The 20,308-nt window shown below is 36.8% G+C and overlaps 1 protein-coding gene across 4 annotated transcripts in view; it reads right to left on the reverse strand.

Annotated features, from left to right (window-relative positions):
* Window positions 1-20,308, reverse strand: part of L3MBTL4 (L3MBTL histone methyl-lysine binding protein 4) — a 443,526-nt gene that overhangs the window by 257,355 nt on the left and 165,863 nt on the right. For all 4 annotated transcript variants that reach the window (XR_005234835.2, XM_037982494.2, XM_073006460.1 and 1 more), the window contains one exon: window positions 19,775-19,851. Coding sequence is in view for 3 of the 4 variants with exons in the window: in XM_037982494.2 (XP_037838422.1) it covers window positions 19,775-19,851 (77 nt within the window). In the remaining variant the exon portion in view is untranslated. The remainder of the gene's footprint in view (window positions 1-19,774; window positions 19,852-20,308) is intronic.

Genomic DNA, 20,308 nt, shown 5'->3' on the forward strand with positions numbered 1-20,308 from the left:
CATACAGCTGGTATTCAGTAAGTATTTGGTAAATATTTGTTGAATGAATAGAATATATTTCCTGAAACATTTGCATTTTACATTGTGGTGGCCAAGAATGACAGAGATATAAGCCAAAACAATATCAGTCTAGCCTCAAAATTCTGAGCAAAACTGATACGAAGTTTTTCACCTGCTGGTACTGGTGGCATCAGAGGTACCATTCGAACAAAATGGTGCTGGTGTATCCATTCTGGCTTATGTTCCACCAGCACTGTAAACTGGATGATGCCAAGAAACAGCCATCTGATCTGTGGCATCTATACAATGCAAATGTAATACTCCTCAGTTTTTTGTTCCATATTAGAAGGCCATATAAGGAGGTGTATTACTGGTTTCAGAATTTTTTTAAAAGGCACCCTCGATTATTTTTCCTCTAGGAACAACAGCCTAAGCAGCAACCTATTTTTTCCACTGGAACATTCTTTCTAAAGAATTGAGTTCATGAATCAATAGCACAAGACCTTACGTTCCTGACATCCTAGTCTGGGTGGCCTGTCCCTTAGGACCTAGAGAAGCAGAACAACCACAGTTATACTGGTGGCCAATTCAGGAAACAAAATCACTGCTGTATGACAAGCAGGTTTTACATAATGGCCAATAGTCCTATTTAATAACCAGCAATAAAGGGGATCTGCCAAGGGTCTACCACAATAGACAGAATGTTCAGCATGAACACACATGCTGGATGGACACATCATCAAACTCAATTCTACTGATGAGGACAGTGAGACCTGGCATTTTAAGTGACTAATACAAGGCAAGACAACTAACATTGAAGTCAAAGCCAGAGCCTGTGTCTCCTGACTTGCAATCTGTAGAAATCAAAACTTCTAAAGAGCTATTTTGAGGTTTACTGAGTGCTCTATGCCTCTGGGCCTGAAGTCTAAGAGAAAACATCAATAGAAGACTAAGGATTATGTGACTAGTACCAGTGCAGCCCTGGCTGGCTTTCACTATCATTTTAAGAACTTGAGTTATCTAAGAAAGCCCCTCAGAGGCCACTTATTCATTTGTTTCAGGTATCTCTCACAAGGCAGGGCAGTGAATCATCCAAATACCCAGGCCTCCCAGTGACAGAGATTGAGGGAAGTTACCACCACCTGAAAGCTGCCATTCCGCTGGTAGGTTCCGCATGAACAGAAGGGCTCTTTATGGAAACAATCACAGGACCAAGTGGTCACTAATTGTCTTGTCTGAGACAGTGGCATGCTGTTCAGTACACAACTCAGAAATACAAGATTTGAAGAAAATCAGATGCTTCAACCGTGGCCAAGCCTAATTCAGGTTCACCCTTTATTGTTTCAAAACACATGTTGAAAGTGACCTCACATTTATGGTACCTTAGATACTAGAAGTCTTAGATTCATATTCAGCTCCTAACAATTAAAGTTAAAATACCTTTCTGGCAAAAGAACATAAGTTACACTCTCTAACATTTACAACAGGATGTCAGATTTTTTACTTGATCATTAATTAGTTTCTAAAGCATAGGGAAAACTCTTTGGTCTACAGTATGGAATATCAGCACCTCAGGAGCTTGTCAAATAGTTCATTTTATAATTGATTGTTTTGCTCAAAGTATGGCTGAGCTGCACTATATACAGAATACACTATGTAAAGAAATATACTCTCTTTTGTGTCTAGCGAGATCACCAGAACACAACCTATTCATGTTGCATGGCTTAGCGCCCAGCAGAACTGTCTTCAATACCATGGCTTGTGTGGGATCTAATCTAACCCAATGTTTTCGCAGGCATTTGAGACAGAGTAATGAGTTCTATTTCTCTCTGTCTCTCAATACTTAACATATTAAAATAAAAAGCTAGGGTTGTTTTTCTCTTAGTTTCACTAACCATGTCATCTTCCACTGAGTGATATTCTATCACAGACCTAGCAATCCTCACGTTATATCTTTATTGTTCTTTGTGACATCCTCTGCTCCTAGCCGTGCCTCACATTTGGTAGGCACTCAATTCATATCCGCCCAGCTCATTAATTAATAATCTATATTATCTTCTGAACTCTTACCTTCCTTACTCCAACAGAATCTATCCATAGGAACTAGCACAGTACCATTGAAAATACAGTAATCTTTTGTTTGGCTAAAAAAAGTTAATGGTTAAGGTTGCAACTAAAGGAAGGATTTCTTTGGACTGTAAATTTTTCTATTGTAATTTAAGCTTTGCAAGGAAATTATGAGGCAAAGTGGTCATTGGGTATCAAAACATCAATTTGCTAAGCTAAATATTTCTATGTGTTCATGAAACATCTAGAATATCTACTCAGCAGGTCCAGCCAACTGGTGATTCTAGAGAATCTAAAGAAACCAACTGTGTTATTTCTACAAAGTACATTTCATTACCTCCTAAAATACCAATTATTATAGCTTTATGATCTAAAAATAAATGTTCATTCAGCCAACAGGTTTGAATGCTCAATTTCCAGTTTAAAAATGCAGAAATACCCTACAAGAGATCCTGAAGGAAGCACTAAACATGGAAAGAAACAACAGGTACCAGCCATTGCAAAGACATGTCAAAATGTAAAGTTCATCGATGCTAGGAAGAAACTGCATCAACTAACGAGCAAAATAACCGGCTAATATCATAATGATAGGATCAAGTTCACACATAACAATATTAACCTTAAATGTAAATGGACTAAATGGTCCAATTAAAAGACACAGACTGGCAAATTGGATAAAGAGTCAAGACCCTTCAGTTTGCTGTATTCAGGAGACCCATCTCACATGCAGAGACACACATAGGCTCAAAATAAAAGGATGGAGGAAGATCTACCAAGCAAATGGAAAACAAAAAAAAGCAGGGGTTGCAATCCTAGTCTCTGCTAAAACAGACTTTAAACCATCAAAGATCAAAAGAGATAAAGAAGGCCATTACATAATGACAAAGGGATCAATTAATCAGGAGGAACTAACTATCCTAAATATATGTGCACCCAATACAGGAGCAGCCAGATTCATAAAGCATGTCCTTAGAGACTTACAAAGAGACTTAGACTCCCATACAATAAAAATGGGAGACTTTAACACCCCACTGTCAACATTAGACAGATCAACGAGACAGAAAGTTAACAAGGATATCCAGGAATTGAACTCAACTCTGCACCAAGTGGACCTAACAGACATCTACAGAACTCTCCACCCCAAATCAACAGAATATACATTCTTCTCAGCACCATATCGCACTTATTCCAAAATTGATCACATAGTTGGAAGTAAAGCACTCTTCAGCAAATGTAAAAGAACAGAAATTATAACAAACTGTCTCTCAGACCACAGTGCAATCAAACTAGAACTCAGGACTAAGAAACTCAATCAAAACCTCTCAACTACATGGAAACTGAACAACCTGCTCCTGAATGACTATTGGGTACATAACGAAATGAAGGCAAAAATAAAGATGTTCTTTGAAACCAATGAGAACAAAGATACAACATACCAGAATCTCTGGGACACATTTAAAGCAGTGTGTAGAGGGAAATTTATAGCACTGAATGCCCACAAGACAAAGCAGGAAAGATCTAAAATTGACACTCTAACATCACAATTAAAAGAACTAGAGAAGCAAGAGCAAACACATTCAAAAGCTAGCAGAAGGCAAGAAATAACTAAGATCAGAGCAGAACTGAAGGAGATAGAGACACAAAAAACCCTCCAAAAAATTAATGAATCCAGGAGCTGGTTTTTTGAAAAGATCAACAAAATTGAAAGACTGCTAGCAAGACTAATAAAGAAGAAAAGAGAGAAGAATCAAATAGACGCAATAAAAAATGATAAAGGGGATATCACCACTGATCCCACAGAAATACAAACTACCATCAGAGAATACTATAAACACCTCTATGCAAATAAACTAGAAAACCTAGAAGAAATGGATAATTTCCTGGACACTTACACTCTCCCAAGACTAAACCAGGAAGAACTTGAATCCCTGAATAGACCAATAGCAGGCTCTGAAATTGAGGCAATAATTAATAGCCTACCAACCACAAAAAGTCCAGGACCAGATGGATTTACAGTCGAATTCTACCAGAGGTACAAGTAGGAGTTGGTACCATTCCTTCTGAAATTATTCCAATCTATAGAAAAAGAGGGAATCCTCCCTAACTCATTTTATGAGGCCAACATTATCCTGATACCAAAGCCTGACAGAGATACAACAAAAAAAGAGAATTTTAGACCAATATCCCTGATGAACGTCGATGCAAAAATCCTCAATAAAATACTGGCAAACCGAATCCAGCAGCACAGCAAAAAGCTTATCCACCATGATCAGTGGGCTTCATCCCTGGGATGCAAGGATGGTCCAACATATGCAAATCAATAAATATAATCCAGCATATAAACAGAACCAAAGACAAAAACACATGATTATCTCAATAGATGCAGAAAAGGCCTTTGACAAAATTCAACAGCCCTTCATGCTAAAAACTCTCAATAAATTCGGTATTGATGGAATGTATCTCAAAATAATAAGAGCTATTTATGACAAACCCACAGCCAATATCATAATGAATGGGCAGAAACTGGAAAAATTCCCTTTGAAACTGGCACAAGACAGGGATGCCCTCTCTCACCACTCCTATTCAACATAGTGGTGGAAGTTCTGGCTAGGTCAATCAGGCAAGAGAAAGAAATAAAGGGTATTCATTTAGGAAAAGAAGAAGTCAAATTGTCCCTGTTTGCAGATGACATAATTGTATATTTAGAAGACCCCATTGCTTCAGCCCAAAATCTCCTTAAGCTGATAAGCAACTTCAGCAAAGTCTCAGGATACAAAATCAATCTGCAAAAATGACAAGCATTCTTAAACACCAGTAACAGACAAACAGAGAGCCAAATCATGAATGAACTCCCATTCACAATAGCTTCAAAGAGAATAAAATACCTAGGAATTCAACTTACAATGGATGTAAAGGACCTCTTCAAGGAGAACTACAAACCACTACTCAGTAAAACAAAAGAGGACACAAACAAATGGAAGAACATACCATGCTCATGGATAGGAAGAATCAATATCGTGAAAATGGCCATACTGCCCAAGGTAATTTATAGATTCAATGCCATCCCCATTAAGCTACCAATGACTTTCTTCACAGAATTGGAAAAAAACTTATTTAAAGTTCATATGGAACCAAAAAAGACCCTGGATTGCCAAGACAATCCTAAGCCAAAAGAACAAAGCTGGAGGCATCACGCTACCTGACTTCAAACTATACTACAAGGCTACAGTAACCAAAACAGCATGGTACTGGTACCAAAACAGAGATATAGACTGATGGAACAGAACAGAGCCCTCAGAAATAATACCACACATCTATAGCCATCTGATCTTTGACAAACCTGACAAAAACAAGAAATGGGGAAAGGATTCCCTATTTAATAAATGGTGCTGGGAAAATTGGCTAGCCGTAAGTAGAAAGCTGAAACTGGATCCTTTCTTTACTCCTTATACGAAAATTAATTCAAGATGGATTAGAGACTTAAATGTTAGACCTAAAACCATAAAAACTCTAGAAGAAAACCTAGGTAATACCATTCAGGACATAGGCATGGGCAAGGACTTCATGTATAAAACACCAAAAGCAATGGCAACAAAAGTCAAAATTGACAAATGGGATCTAATTAAACTACAAAGCTTCTGCACAGCAAAAGAAACTACCATCAGAGTGAACAGGTAACCTACAGAATGAGAGAACATTTTTGCAATCTACTCATCCAACAAAGGGCTAATATCCAGAACCTACAAAGAACTCAAATCAAATTTATAAAAAAAAAAAAACAAACAACCCTATCAAAAAGTGGGCAAAGGATATGAACAGACACTTCTCAAAAGAAGACATTCATACAGCCAACAGACACACGAAAAAATGCTCATCAGCACTTGCCATCAGAGAAATGCAAATCAAAACCATAATGAAATACCATCTCACACCAGTTAGAATGGCAATCATTAAAAAATCAGGAAACAACAGGTGCTGGAGAGGATGTGGAGAAAAAGGAACACTTTTACACTGTTGGTGGGACTGTAAACTAGTTCAACCATTGTGGAAAACAGTGTGGCGATTCCTCAAGTATCTAGAACTAGAAATACCATTTGACGCAGTCATCCCATTACTAGGTATATATCCAGTAATTATAATGGATATAATGGGGATGGCATTGAATCTATAAATTACCTTGGGCATTATGGCCATTTTCACGATATTGAGTCTCCCTATCCATGAGCATGGTATGTCCTTCCATTTGTTTGTGTCCTATAAGGATTATAAGTCATGCTGCTATAAAGACACATGCACATGTATGTTTATTGCGGCACTATTCACAATAGCAAAGACTTGGAATCAACCCAAATGTCCATCAGTGACAGACTGGATTAAGAAAATGTGGCACATGTACACCATGGAATACTATACAGCCATAAAAAAATGATGAGTTCGTGTCCTTTGTAGGGACATGGATGCAGCTGGAAACCATCATTCTCAGCAAACTATCGCAAGAACAGAAAACCAAACACTGCATGTTCTCACTCATAGGTGGGAATTGAACAATGAGATCACTTGGACACAGGAAGGGGAACATCACACATCAGGTCCTATTGTGGGGACAGGGTAGAGGGGAGGGATAGCATTAGGAGATACACCTAATGTAATGATGAGTTAATGGGTGCAGCACACCAACATGTCACATGTATACATATGTAGCAAACCTGCACATTGTGCACATGTACTCTAGAACTTAAAGTATAATTTAAAAAAAAAAGAAAATATAATACAGTGGAACAAATTCTATAAAGAAGTCAACATATTTGCATTCTAAAAATAAAAAATTAAAAAATAAGCTCCATTGCTACTCTTTGTTTTTTGGTACTACTGCTGCCATTTAATGAATATCTCCACATCTAAGCCTTGTGCAGTTTGATTAATGCATTATTTTATTTAATCCTCACACAACTGCATGTAGGTATAAATTAGTATTCCCATTTTAAAGGTGAATAATTTGAGTCTGGAAGAGTTTAAGTAACATAAGAATGACTCTGAGTTATAAAGAGAATACTTTCTGAATTCTTCGTTTTGTCTTATTCACACTGTGTTATTGTTAGATGAGTGATTGTGAATAACTGGTACCCTTAAGAGCAACACTCTGCACGGGAAGAAAGATGTCACATGTTCCAAAGACCCATTAAAGATACTCAAGGGACCAAGAAGAGGGCTCGACTTAGTAAAAAAAAAAAAAAAAAATGCAGAAATAAACACATACTTTTAGCTGTGTTCCCTTCTAAATGACAACAAAGTATCAATAAAGGCATTTTTAAATGAATGTTTAACACAAAAATGCTAAGTTAATTTTGATATAACACATTATGAAATATTATGCAGTTATTACAAAGAAAGAATTTGAAATATACAAATGAGTTGGAAGGAATTTGTCATGAGACATAGTTGAACAAAGTTAAAAATGACGTAAAATATGTACCTAATATAATCCAATTTTTACAGCAGCACACACAATGACTAAAAAGAACATGGGCTTTGAACACATGGATATGAGCATGTATGTGCACATGGATATGCAATCATGAGAATCCACAAAATATGTATAGTATAAGATGATGGCTTTTCCTCTTGGTGAGAAGGATGAATTGCATTTCCTAGACTCCTATGCAGCTACATGTAGTCCTGTGACTGAGTTCAGGTTAACCCATGTGGGTAGAAATGATGTAACAAGCTACCTCCAAGTTTGGCCCTCCCATGTGCAACCATCAGCTTCTTTCTATTCTCAGGCTGAAATGGAAAGATTACCAAGTAATTGGAGGCACCCTAGTTCCAGAATAATTGCATGGAACAGAACTAACCCCTATCAGCCATGATTATACTGTGCCAGGAGCAAGAAACAAAATCTTAAATGTGCTAAAAGCACTAAAATTTTGGAGTGGTTCGATATACTAGTTAGCTCAAGGTGACTAATATTAAGGGATTAGCATCAGTTACCATTTGCTCGGTGCGAGTAACTAACCTGGGTGGAAGGAGAAACCAAGGGGCACTAAGTGAGAAAACTTTGCAGTTATAAAATAGTACGAATGTAATGTTATTTCGGCAAAAAATAAAATAAAAACAAAACTAATATGAGGACATAAAGCCACAATGAGAACAGGTAAAAAATGTCAACAAAACTTCCTGGAAGTGTAAGAAAGAAACCAATGGATGAAAACTGACGTAACGAAATTTTAGAAAGCTAAAACATAAATCTGTTAAAGAAGAACACCAGTAAGAAGCAGCTAGTTTATGTTATAGGATCCAGGAAAGCTTGGGAATTGCAGGCACCAAATATTTCTTCTAATGGCAGCAGTGTGGGGCTAAACACAGACATTGGTCTTAAAGTCTTGACACAAACTGTTGGCCCCACGAGTTCATCTACCTTGCCCAACACAACTGGAGAACTATCCCTCATGCATTAAGGCAACTGGCTGGAGGTTTTAACCTCTAGATAGATTGAAACAGAGAAGTTACAGATGTGGAAATCTTAGTCACTGATGAAACTCACTCACAGAACAATGACCTCTCTACCCACTCCCATGGCCAGGATCTCAGAGAACTAACAGAACCCGCCTAAGTCCTCCATTCTCACCATACACACCAGTCAGAGGAAGGGAGGAACCTTGCCTGTGGAAACTAACTCAAGAGTCCTAGTTATGTTATTTGGGGGTGTAGAAACAAAACACCATGGTTTCCATCTGAACACCCTACAGGAAGGCTTGCAAGCTGACAGGCTCCATCAGGGCACCCAGAGATTTTACCCAGCTTGTCAGGAGCTTATTCTTAAACATTAAAGGATAACTAAGATGCACTAGATATTTGAAGACCACAATAAATAGATACGAAAACAAATGAAAAAGGAAATTTGAAAAAAAAAAAGGAAAATATAAAGTGAGGAAGAATTAAACCAAAAAGTTTTAAATATAAACCTTTATTGAATATCCTTAGAGAGATAGGAGAGGATCCATAAGATAAGAATGCTATTGGAAAGTAGAGGGGAGCGTTCCATTTCTGTGTAGAATGTAGAAAGCTACTGAAGACTGTTACTCACTCCCTAACAATGATCATAAACTTTCTTGAGCCCACTGGAGATCTAAAGTTCCAAAGCAACAAAGTAAAGAGAAATCCAAAGATGGACAGATGAGAAACTCAAAGTATTTCGCCTGTGGCAGAGCACATGAGGAAACAGTGATTCTATACAAGTGGGTAAAAAGGAATCAGCTAACATTTTAATAAATTCTTAAAGGCCAAGTGGGGCTAACCTGTCCGTCTGGAATAATGGGCCTCCCCAAGTGCTCAAGGGAAAGATTAGGAGTGAGGCAGAAAACTAGAGAAAGCTCCCTTCCAGAGCACCAAAGATAAAGAAAAAATGTTAAGGCAGCACAAGCAAAATAAAAAAAGGCAGCACATGAAGGGTGGCCAGGTACATGGGCTTACGCCTATAATCTTAGCACTCTGGGAGGCCAAGGCAGGTGGATAAGTTGAGCTCAGGTGTTCAAGACCAGCCTAGGAAACACGGCAAAACACCATCTCTACCAAAAATACAAACATTAACTGGGTGTGGTGGTACACACCTGTAGTCCCAGCTACTCAGGAGGCTGAGGTGGGAGTGAGAGGTTGACCTGGGAGGCAGAGGTTGACCCTGGGAGGCAGAGGTTGCAGTGAGCCAAGATCGTGCCACTGCACTCCAGCCTGTGCCAAAATGAAACAAAACAAACCAAAAACATTAAGGGGAACATAGGAACTACAGTAGACTTCTACTCAGAAACTATGCAACTCAGAAGACAAGATAGTGACACCTTAAAAAAAATGAACAGGAAACTTGTCAACCCAGAATTATATACCCAGCAAAAATGTCTGTACAATGTTAAGGTAAAATAAAGACTTTTCCAGGCAAATAAAAACTGATATAATGCATTTCCACCAAATTTAAGCTATAAGAAATTATAAAGAAAGTTCTTCAGAGAGAAGGAACATGACACCAGATGGAAATTTGGATATACACAAAGACATAAAGAGTGCTGAAACTGGTGAACATAAAGGTAAAATAAAATGCACCTGCTTAATTTAAATCACTGTAAAAGATAATGTCAGCCAGACGTGGTGATCCATATTTGTAATCCCAACACTTTGGGAGGCGGAGGCGGGTGGATTACCTGATGGCAGGAGTTTGAGACCAGTCTGGCCAACATGGCAAAACCCCATCTCTACTAAAAGTACAAAAATAGCTGGGTGTGGTGGTGCACACCTGTAATCCCAGCTACTCAGGAAGCTGAGGCACAAGAATCACTTGAAACCAGAAGGCAGAGGGTGCAGTGAGCCGAGATCGCACCATTGTACTCCAGCCTGGCGGACAGAGTGAGATTCTGCCACCAAATAATAATAATAAAATAAAAAATTAACAAACAGAAGACAATGTCATAATCTAAAACAAATACAGTAACAGCCTTTATGTGATATAGAACATATAGAGAGGTAAAACTGCTTTTACTTCGTGTTTTTCTTGTTTGCTGATTTTATAAGAAAAAAGTCATCTGGAACTAAAGACAACAAGAGGAGAAATGACAGGAAAGAAAATGGAAATAAACTGTTGTACTATGGGAACAACTATACTCTTTCTCATACTATGGGAAAAGTGATATAATAAAGTAGACTGTGATAATAGGTATATCATAAACTGTAGGGCAGCTGATAAATATTTTTAAGAGGCATAATTAAAGAGTCAATACTGAAGGTAAAACGGAAGCATTAAATAATACCCAATAAAATGTTTAAAAAGTCAGGAAAAAAATTTTAAAACCACCAACACCATAATGGATAAATAGAAAACTACCACCAAGATGAGGGATTTAAATCCAGTCATACACATAAATATATTACATATTTTTGGAAATCCACTTTAAATGTAAATACACAAGTAAGTAAAATGTAGGTTAAAAAGTATGGAAAAAGACATGCAATACAAGTATTAATCAAAAGAAAGCTAAAATGGCTAAAGAAACATTACCAGGGATGAAAAAGAAAATTACAAAACATAGTCCTTGCTCACACAATGTTCACAGAAAATTGTACCTATGCTTAGAAAGACCCAGTTTTATTCCTTTTAGTTCGTTTGTTATGTCTGAATTTTCTAATATTGTTATCAGAAGAAAAAAAAGTTTATGAAGGGTAATCTGAAAATATTTACGAAATAATTAAAAAAAATTTTCCACACTCAGTAATCTAGTAATTCTACTTACAACAGTCATAAAAAACAACAAACATATATAATTTTTAAAGGATTTCCTCCCCGTCATTATTTATAAGAACTAGAAAACATTAGCATCCAATACAAAGGAAAAACTTGATGAAACTGTGATGTACTCATAATAGATACGTATGCAGTGATTAATACCCAGGTTTTCAAAGACTATTTAAAGAAAGTGAATATGTTCAAATTATATTTCTGAGTAAAGAAAACTGGTTATAAAAGCAATATTAACAATAAGATCATAATTTTAATTTTACATTACCTGGTCAAATAAGCAGACAAAATGATTGGAAAAATATAATAGTATGATAATGGTAAGCTCTATCTAGTGATGGAATTAATATTTTTAATTTACTCATTATAATGTTTCATATTTTATAAGTTTCCTACAATTTTACATTAAAAATAAATTTAACTTTTATTTTAAAGAAGTTGACTTATGTGAAGTCCACAGCTTCACTTCACTGGTGATTATGTGTAAGACTATTAAAGGTAAAATAAACTTTGATTCATAAAGAGTAGAATTTGGCTGACTGCGCACTCTTTACAGAGAAAGAGAACAGTATCTTTTTACAATGTTTCTACGAAATGTGTAGGGTATTCACTTTCTGTGGAACGCCTTGGGGAAATGGTGACATGATTTGCAATCAAGTTAAAGACAAGGAAGACAATGATATATCATGCTGCAGCTGCAGGTATCCCCTATTGATGGAAATGCAGTAAACTTGTCTTGTGAGACTTCTGGTAGCTGAATGTCTACCTGAGGCGTAAACACAATCATATAAAAATTATTGCATGTGGTATCAAATGGCCACAGAAAAATTTCCCCCAGTTAGCAAAATACGCAAGTTTACTTTTTTCCCTGTTTTGGGTGGCTTCTTGCTATCATAGTAAAATGAACTTACTGTGGAACAAAATGGTATTTGCAAGAAAAGAGAGCCTTACAAGGTCAGGAACTAATTTATTTCCCTAGCCCATCAATTCACAGAGGCCTCAAGACCACAGAAAACTGAACAAAAGAGATCATACATGTCTCCTTATTCAGTCACTTTCTAAATAAAGTATGTAGCAACCCCCAAGTGTCTCGCACATCGTCCTAGCCCCATTCTCATATCCCTGGGTAAGGTCCCTGCCTCTCATTTCCACATATCATGAATATCCATAATGCTCTCCCCACTCCTTCTTTCTAATCTGGCCTACTATTGCCAAATAAAGCATCCCTAAACACGGTTGTATCATAGCTTTGACCATAAATTCTTCATTATAGCTTTTAAAGAGCCTTCACAATATGGCCTCGATGTACCTAACCTACTAGTTCCTTATTAATATTCCAAAACTGAAGTGAAACCCATTTCAGACTCCCGGCCTACAGAACTGTAAGATAATAAATTTGTATTGTTTTATGCTGCCAAGTTTGTGGTAATTTGCTACAGAGCAGTATACCATTATGTAATTTTCTCCATGAAGCATTTCTTATGCTTTCTAGCCAGGTGTTACCTCTTTGATTAATTACCTTGCTATCCCTACAACAGTTATGTCTTAGCTTACAAACAGTCCCTCAGTTGACTATCAGCTTCCTGATGTCACAGAAGGTGGCTCACCAACCTTTCTGTCCCACCTCCCCCTACCAATGTTCTACATTGTCATAGTAACGGTGAATAGGGATCCAGAACTCCGTAACACTGTAAGTTAAAAAAAAAAAAAAGAAAAAGAAATTGCAGAACAGGATAAGCCAACTAGCAAATACAGAAAGAATAATGAAATTAGAATATCACCATTTGGCAAACATCACACTAATAACTAATTCATGTCATAAATATCAATGGATGTTAAAACCTAGTAGGTGAAAATTTGATGAGAAATTGAGTATTTACATATTCTCAAAGTAACTCCTGAGTAAATATGTATTAATTACAAAGAGAAAAAGAAAAATTTTACAGTGGAGGAGCTTGGCACACACCACTTTAATCAAGTGACCAAAATTACCACAAACAGGAGAGGGACAGATAGAATTTGCATACCACCTGATACGGTGCAGTAAGAACTCAGCATTGCCTCTGGGACACCCCTCCGTAGATGCATAACCCACATCTAATCACGAGGAAACATCAGACAGACCCAGAGTAAGGGGCATGCTATAGAACTGGTCTGTAATCTTCAAAAATACCAAGGTCAGAAAAGTCAAGGAAAGACTGAAGAACTGTTGCAGATCGAAGGATGCAAAGGAGGCATGACTACTAAGTGCAACATGTGATCATGGATTAAATCTGCAGGTTTTTCTGTTTGTTTGTTTTATTCTATGGGTGACTGGCAAAACTTTCATTTTGACAACTTAATCTCATATGGTTTATCAGGGAGGCATTCTGTCTGCGATTCTTGCAACTCTTCTGAATCATTAAAATCATTTCAAATTTTAAATAAAGTAAAAATATTCACAAGGTCAGTCACCATTAGCCTGAGCCTAATGTGTTCTAAATCACTTCTCACCTCCTATTCCCCTCTCTCATCCACACCCTGCAGCCCAGCATATCACTCATAATATTCATAATTCCTAAGTATGGTGGCAACTTCATGCCATCTTGCTTTAGTGCACACTGTTCCTTCTACCTCATATTTTCTTCCACTCTATTTCTCAGCTAAAATTTTACACACCCTTCAAAGACCAATTCAAACATGACTTCCAATATGAAGCTGTCCAAATAAGAAGCTGGAATTAACATCTCCCTCCCTGTGCTCCCGCAGCTCCACTGAAAGTTTTCCTTCCTTCTCAGAAGCCACGTATAGGACTTCAAGCAGTGTTGTGAAGAAGAAAGGGCAACGGAGTTCTTGATGTCAACTCACAGGGCCTGCTACAAAATCAGCACACACGTGGAAGGCCTGGGCCAAGGGACCTGAACCTCTGGATGCCAGTTCTTCACCTATGAAACTGAAATAATTGACAATAACTTCACAAAGTTGCCATGAAAATAGATAAGTATGTGAAATTAAGTGACATATTGGGCATTAAGAAAAATGAGAACAAAAAACAGGAGGAATGATAAGCAGAAAGGTTTTGTTATTTAACACATTCATGCACAGGATGTTATTTGTCTTTAAGACAGACTCAAGTGTGTCATAAAAGGGTTTCTTCTTATGATATTGCAAGGGGATTCACCCTTCACAGAGGCCTTCGTTGAACTCCAGGCACCTTCCCATTTGCTAGATGATATTTAAAATGAAAATTTAATAGATCAACCATTTAATCAAGGTATGAGCAAGACAGTGGAGTGTAACAAAAATAATTCAAAGGAACTATGAGTAAAATTTGGTGAAGACAATTAAAGCCCAGAATAACAAAATTGCTTAAAGCTTGTGATGAGTAATGATCATGATGCCCTCTAGGATAGTGTGAAAACGTGAGTGCACCGAAGATGTTAGGCCTCTACTAACTGCCTAAGAGGGGAAATACTTGGAGCCAGAGATCGTAGAAGGGGCCCTGAGACAGGAAAACAGAATGCTGTGTACTCAGGTGGTTCACAGGCAGGAGTTTAAACATCAGATTTAGAAAGGAAAACCAACTAACATGATCTTCAGATATTCTCTTTCCTAAGACAAAGCTAGAGCTAGGGCTGCTTGATTGTGTGTGTGTGTGTGTGTGTGTGTGCCCGCGCGTAGGCAGACAGAGAGTGTGTTTAATTATAGCAAAACATAACAAGATCAAATACTGTTCATTTCAATGATTTGTTTCCAACTGTTGTCAGAAAAAAACTGTTTGCTGTATTTGCTATAGCGTGTGTGTGCGCGTGTGTGTGTAATTGCACTTCTGAGAGCAATTAAAGTGCTTGAAAGTAGAACAGCATATGCCAATTTGTAGTGCTGCCCCTGGTGTATACCCTAAGTTTCATAGATTCCAGATAAAAGAGCTTCTTCAGAGAGAGAGAGAGGTCAGTTTTTAAAACACATAAATGATAAAATATAAAGATGCTTTTCACTGACATAAATTTAATTCCAAATTCCAGGTGTTAGCTACTCTTTTCAGTATCTTTCTAGAGAAGGTTTAAACATAAGCCAGAATCTTTTCTTCCTTCAGGAGAAGCAGGCTGCTGGAATTTTAGCTGAAGTTACAAGATGACAAAAAGAGATGTTAGATAGACAGAAAACTGTCATAACAAAGTCTTAACATTTGAAGAACAAAGTTGCAGAACTTTGCTGAAGTTTTAGTCGAAATTATAAAATGTAACTTCAGCTAAACTGAAATTATAAAATGTAACTTCAACTAAAATTATAAAATAAAGTTATAAAATGCAAGTCTACAATAATGATACCAATGTCATACTGATATAAGAATAGGCATAGGCATAGAGACCAATGGAACAGAATTGAGGGTCCAGACATGAACCTAAACACCCACAGTAAATTTATTTTCAACAATGATGCAAAGACCATTCAACAAATGGTGTTGGAAAACTGGATAACCAGAAGCAAAAGAATTAAGTTTAACCTCTTCCTCATTTCATACACAGAAATCAAATAAAAATAGATCTATTGGCCAGGTGTGGTAGCTCACACCTGTAATCTCAGCACTTTCGGATGGTGAGGTGGGAGACTGTCTTGACAGATAGTGCTAAATCCTCGAAACTCTGAATTTGGCAATAAGTTCTCAGATTTAATACCAAAACCACAAGCAACAATAGAAAAATAAACAAATTGGATATCATCAAAATTAAAACCTATTGTACATCAACGGACATTAAGAATGTGAAAATGTAACCTGTAGAAAGGGAGAAAACATTTGCAAATCATCTGTCTGATGTGGGTTTAATATTCAGAACATATAAAGATATATAGTGTAATAAATTAATAATATATAGATAATATAATAAAGACTGATAAATGGACTTAATATTTAAATAACAATATTCAAATAATAATTAAAAGACAACCCAGCTGAAAAATGGGCAAAACCCCTGACTAGACATTACTCCCAGAAAATATACAAATGACCAACAAGTACATGAAAAGACATTCAACATGATTGGTCAATAAGAAAATGCAAATCAGAAGCACAATGAGATACCACTTCATAACCACTAGAATGGTTTTAATCAAGAAAACAAAATAACCAGGTTTGTCAAGGATGTAGAGAAACAGGAACCTTTTTGTAATACATTGCTGGTGGGAATATAAAATGGTGTAGGTACTTTTAAAAACTTGTCAGTGTCTCAAAATGTTAAACGTAGAATTAAACATATGACCAAGAATTCTACTCCTAGGTATATGCTGATCTAGAACTAGAAATATCATTTGACCCAGCCGTGCCATTACTGGGTATACACCCAAAGGATTATAAATCATGCTGCTATAAAGACACAGGCACACGTATGTTTACTGTGGCACTATTCACAATAGCAAAGACTTGGAACCAACCCAAATGTTCATCAGTAATAGACTGGATCAAGAAAATGTGGCACATATACACCATGGAATACTATGCAGCCATAAAAAAGGATGAATTCATGTCCTTTGTAGGGACATGGATGAAGCTGGAAACCATTATTCTGAGCAAACTATCACAAGGACAGAAAACCAAACACCACATGTTCTCACTCACAGGTGGGAATTGAACAATGAGAACACTTGGACACAGGGCAGAGAACATCACACACTGGGGCCTGTTGTGGGGTGGGGGGATCGGGAAGGGATAGCATTAGGAGAAATACCTAATGTAAATGATGAGTTAATGGGTGCAGCAAATCAACATGGCACATGTATACAGCACGTTGTGCACATGTACCCTAGAACTTAAAGTATAATAAATATTTTTAAAAAGAAATAAAGATATATGTCCACAGAGAAAATTGTACATGAATGCTTACAGTGGCATTTCTAGTAATAGCCAAAAGGTACAAATAAACCAAATGTTCATCCACAGATCAATGGGTAAACAAACTGTGGTATGTACATACAATGGAACGTTATTCAGCCATGAAAAGGAATGAAATACTGAGACATGCTACAACTTGGATGAACCTTGAAAACACGATGTCAAGTGAAAGAAGCCAGATACAAAAGATCACATATTGTATGATTCCTTTCATGTAATATATCAAGAATAGGAAAAGTCATAGAGGCAGAAAGCTGATTAAAGGTGTCAGGGCAATAGGGGTATGGGTGGGTATAGGGAATGTCTACTTCATAATCACAGAAATCTTTACAGGGAATAAAAAAATTTTGAAACTAGAGAGAGCTGGTGGTTGCATAACATTGTGAATACATTAAATACCACCAAATTGCACACTTTAAAATGGTTAACTGTATGTTGTGTGACTTTCACCTCAATAAAAAAAGAATAAAATACTTAGTAGCAAATTTAATAAAGTAAGTACTAGACTTGTAAATTGAAAACTACAACTTATAATTGAAAAAAAATTTTAAAAGGCCTTGATAAATGGAAAGAAGTCCTGTGTTCATGGGATGAGAAACTTAATATTGTGAAGAAGACAATACTCCACCAATTGATCTACAGATTCAGTGCACCACTATGAAAACCCCAGCTGGCTTTTTCTTTGCAGAAATTTACAAGTTAATTCTAAAATTCAGATGGAAATTCAAGGGACTGAGAAGAGCAAAAACAAATGTGAAAAAGAACGATGCTGGAGGACTCATACGTTCCAATTTGGAAATTTACTACAAAGCTACGGTAATCAAAGCATGATACTGGTATAAACTGGACATACGAACCAACAAAAAAGAACTGAGAGTCCTGAAATAAACTCATACTCTATGAGCAATGGATTTTCAATAAGGGTGACAATAGGGAAATAATAGTCTTTTGTAACAAATCTTTGTGACCTTAGATTAGGCAATGCTTTTGTAGACACAACTAGCATGTTAATGATGGCACAGTCCTGGACCTCTAATTCCAAATGTGCTGCGCAGAATTTTTCTAGGCTCACACAATGCCAAGAGACTGAGCCTATTCATGAAGTATAGTGAGAACAAGCTGGATGCAGTGGAGAGGTTATTTCACCAGATGAAAATGGTAAGAAGCATTCCACGTCTCTAGGCACACCAACTCAAACCACATACTCTTGAGATCTGATGAGCATTTCATCTCATCTTAAGGAACATTATTCTAAAGTTAGTTTTAGCCACTTTTACAGAAAAATAAAACAAATGACTCTAAATCTCTCCATATATCAAAATCAAAATTTAAGGTGTTAAATATTTCATAAAACCTTTCTAGACCAAACAGGCATTTTTTAATAATTTGTGATTTGGGTTTGGCTTCTTTATTGTTTTCAATTCTTGAAATTATCTTCACTAAATTCAAGAATTTGATGAGAAATCCTAGTATTTTTCTATATTTAAGGCAAAAACATTAAAAAACAGCAAAAGTATGAATCATTTGAATCAAAAGAACATTTGCTCCATTCTAGAATGGCACATCCCTTACTCTACATTTCTTTCTGTACATTTTTTATTGAAAGAAAATATCTGTCTGCTCGAACACTTGTGTTAAAAATATTAAGATTATATAGCCTGTACGACTAATTCATTTTTAAATTAAAAAACAAAGGGATTTGACAGAGCAAGTCTCTAAATATTTCATAATATTTCTGTAATTAGAAAAAATAAATAACTCGATAGAGTCCTTATTTAAATGTTTAGCTAAGCCGTTAATTTGGTTTGGGGAAGGAGGTCTGGCAAGTTCTGGAGAGCCATTGGTAAGTTAGTACTTACTGCTTAGATTTCTGTACTTCTACATTTAAGTCCAAAGTTAATTATATTTAATAATCATATCATTCAATTAATTAAATTATTAGATAAATTATGTAAGTAGAAATAGCTAGTTTTAAATATCAGTATTCAACAATGGTACTCATTTGTTGGATAAAAACTTTTAGCAACTTTGTTTTAATGGCTGCCTAGTACATCTTTTTTTCTTTTCTTTTTTTTTATTGAGACGGAGTCTCATCTGTCACCCAGGTTGGAGCGCAGTGACACGATCTCAGCTACTACAACCTCCACCTCCCAGGTTCAAGCGATTCTCCTACCTCAGCCTCCTGAGAAGCCAGGATTATAGGTGCCCACCACCACACCCAGATAATTTTTGTATCTTTAGTAGAGATGGGGTTTCACCATATTGACCAGGCTGGTCTAGAACTCCTGACCTCAGGTGATCCGCCCACCTTGGCCTCCCAAAGTGCTGGGATTAGAGGGATAAGCCACCACACCCAGCACCTAAGACATCTTTATAAACACAGTTCATCTTCATTATGGGGAAGGAAATGCAGGTTTCAGGCACTTGGCGGTCAACAGAATCTCACACAGTATTTTTATCATATACCCTGTATTAAAATACGGTCTTCATAAACAAAATAAAAATGAGGATTGCCACTTACACAGAGATGACTTCAAAGAAAGTCCAGGCAGTCCACTCACCTTGGGGTGCTATCAGAGTTCTTCCATTCTCCTGACACCAACCAACTGGCTGGACGTAAGGGCTATTAACATCACACCTGTAGAAACAGAACTCTATTTTACATTCCGCTTTACGTAATGCCAGAGAAAGAATTCAAGAGTAACAGTCATTCTGGACATCAAGACATACCACAGAAAACAGTACTTCACAACTGGAGAGAATTAGAAGGAATTTTCAGTACTGTATTAGTAGGCTGTTACCACACTTCTCTTTCACATAAGCTTCTTGAAATTTAAAAGTATAAAATTAACAGGGGATTGCCAAGGACCTGAACTGCCAGTGACGTTCCCAAAAAAAGTGAGTGAGCATTTTAATAAACTTCTACCACTTCTTGCTGGCAGCAAGAGAAAATATTAATAGGACAGCCCAATCAGACTGCAGGTGACATTTTTCCTCCCCGTCCTTTTCAAAGAACCCAGAATATTCTGCCTAAGACACATATACAACAATTCCTCTCTGCTTTGCCTCTGAGTTCAAAGGAGAAGACAGGGCCC

The sequence above is a fragment of the Chlorocebus sabaeus genome, chromosome 18, assembly GCF_047675955.1.
Source record: "Chlorocebus sabaeus isolate Y175 chromosome 18, mChlSab1.0.hap1, whole genome shotgun sequence".
Taxonomy (NCBI): Eukaryota; Metazoa; Chordata; class Mammalia; order Primates; family Cercopithecidae; genus Chlorocebus; species Chlorocebus sabaeus.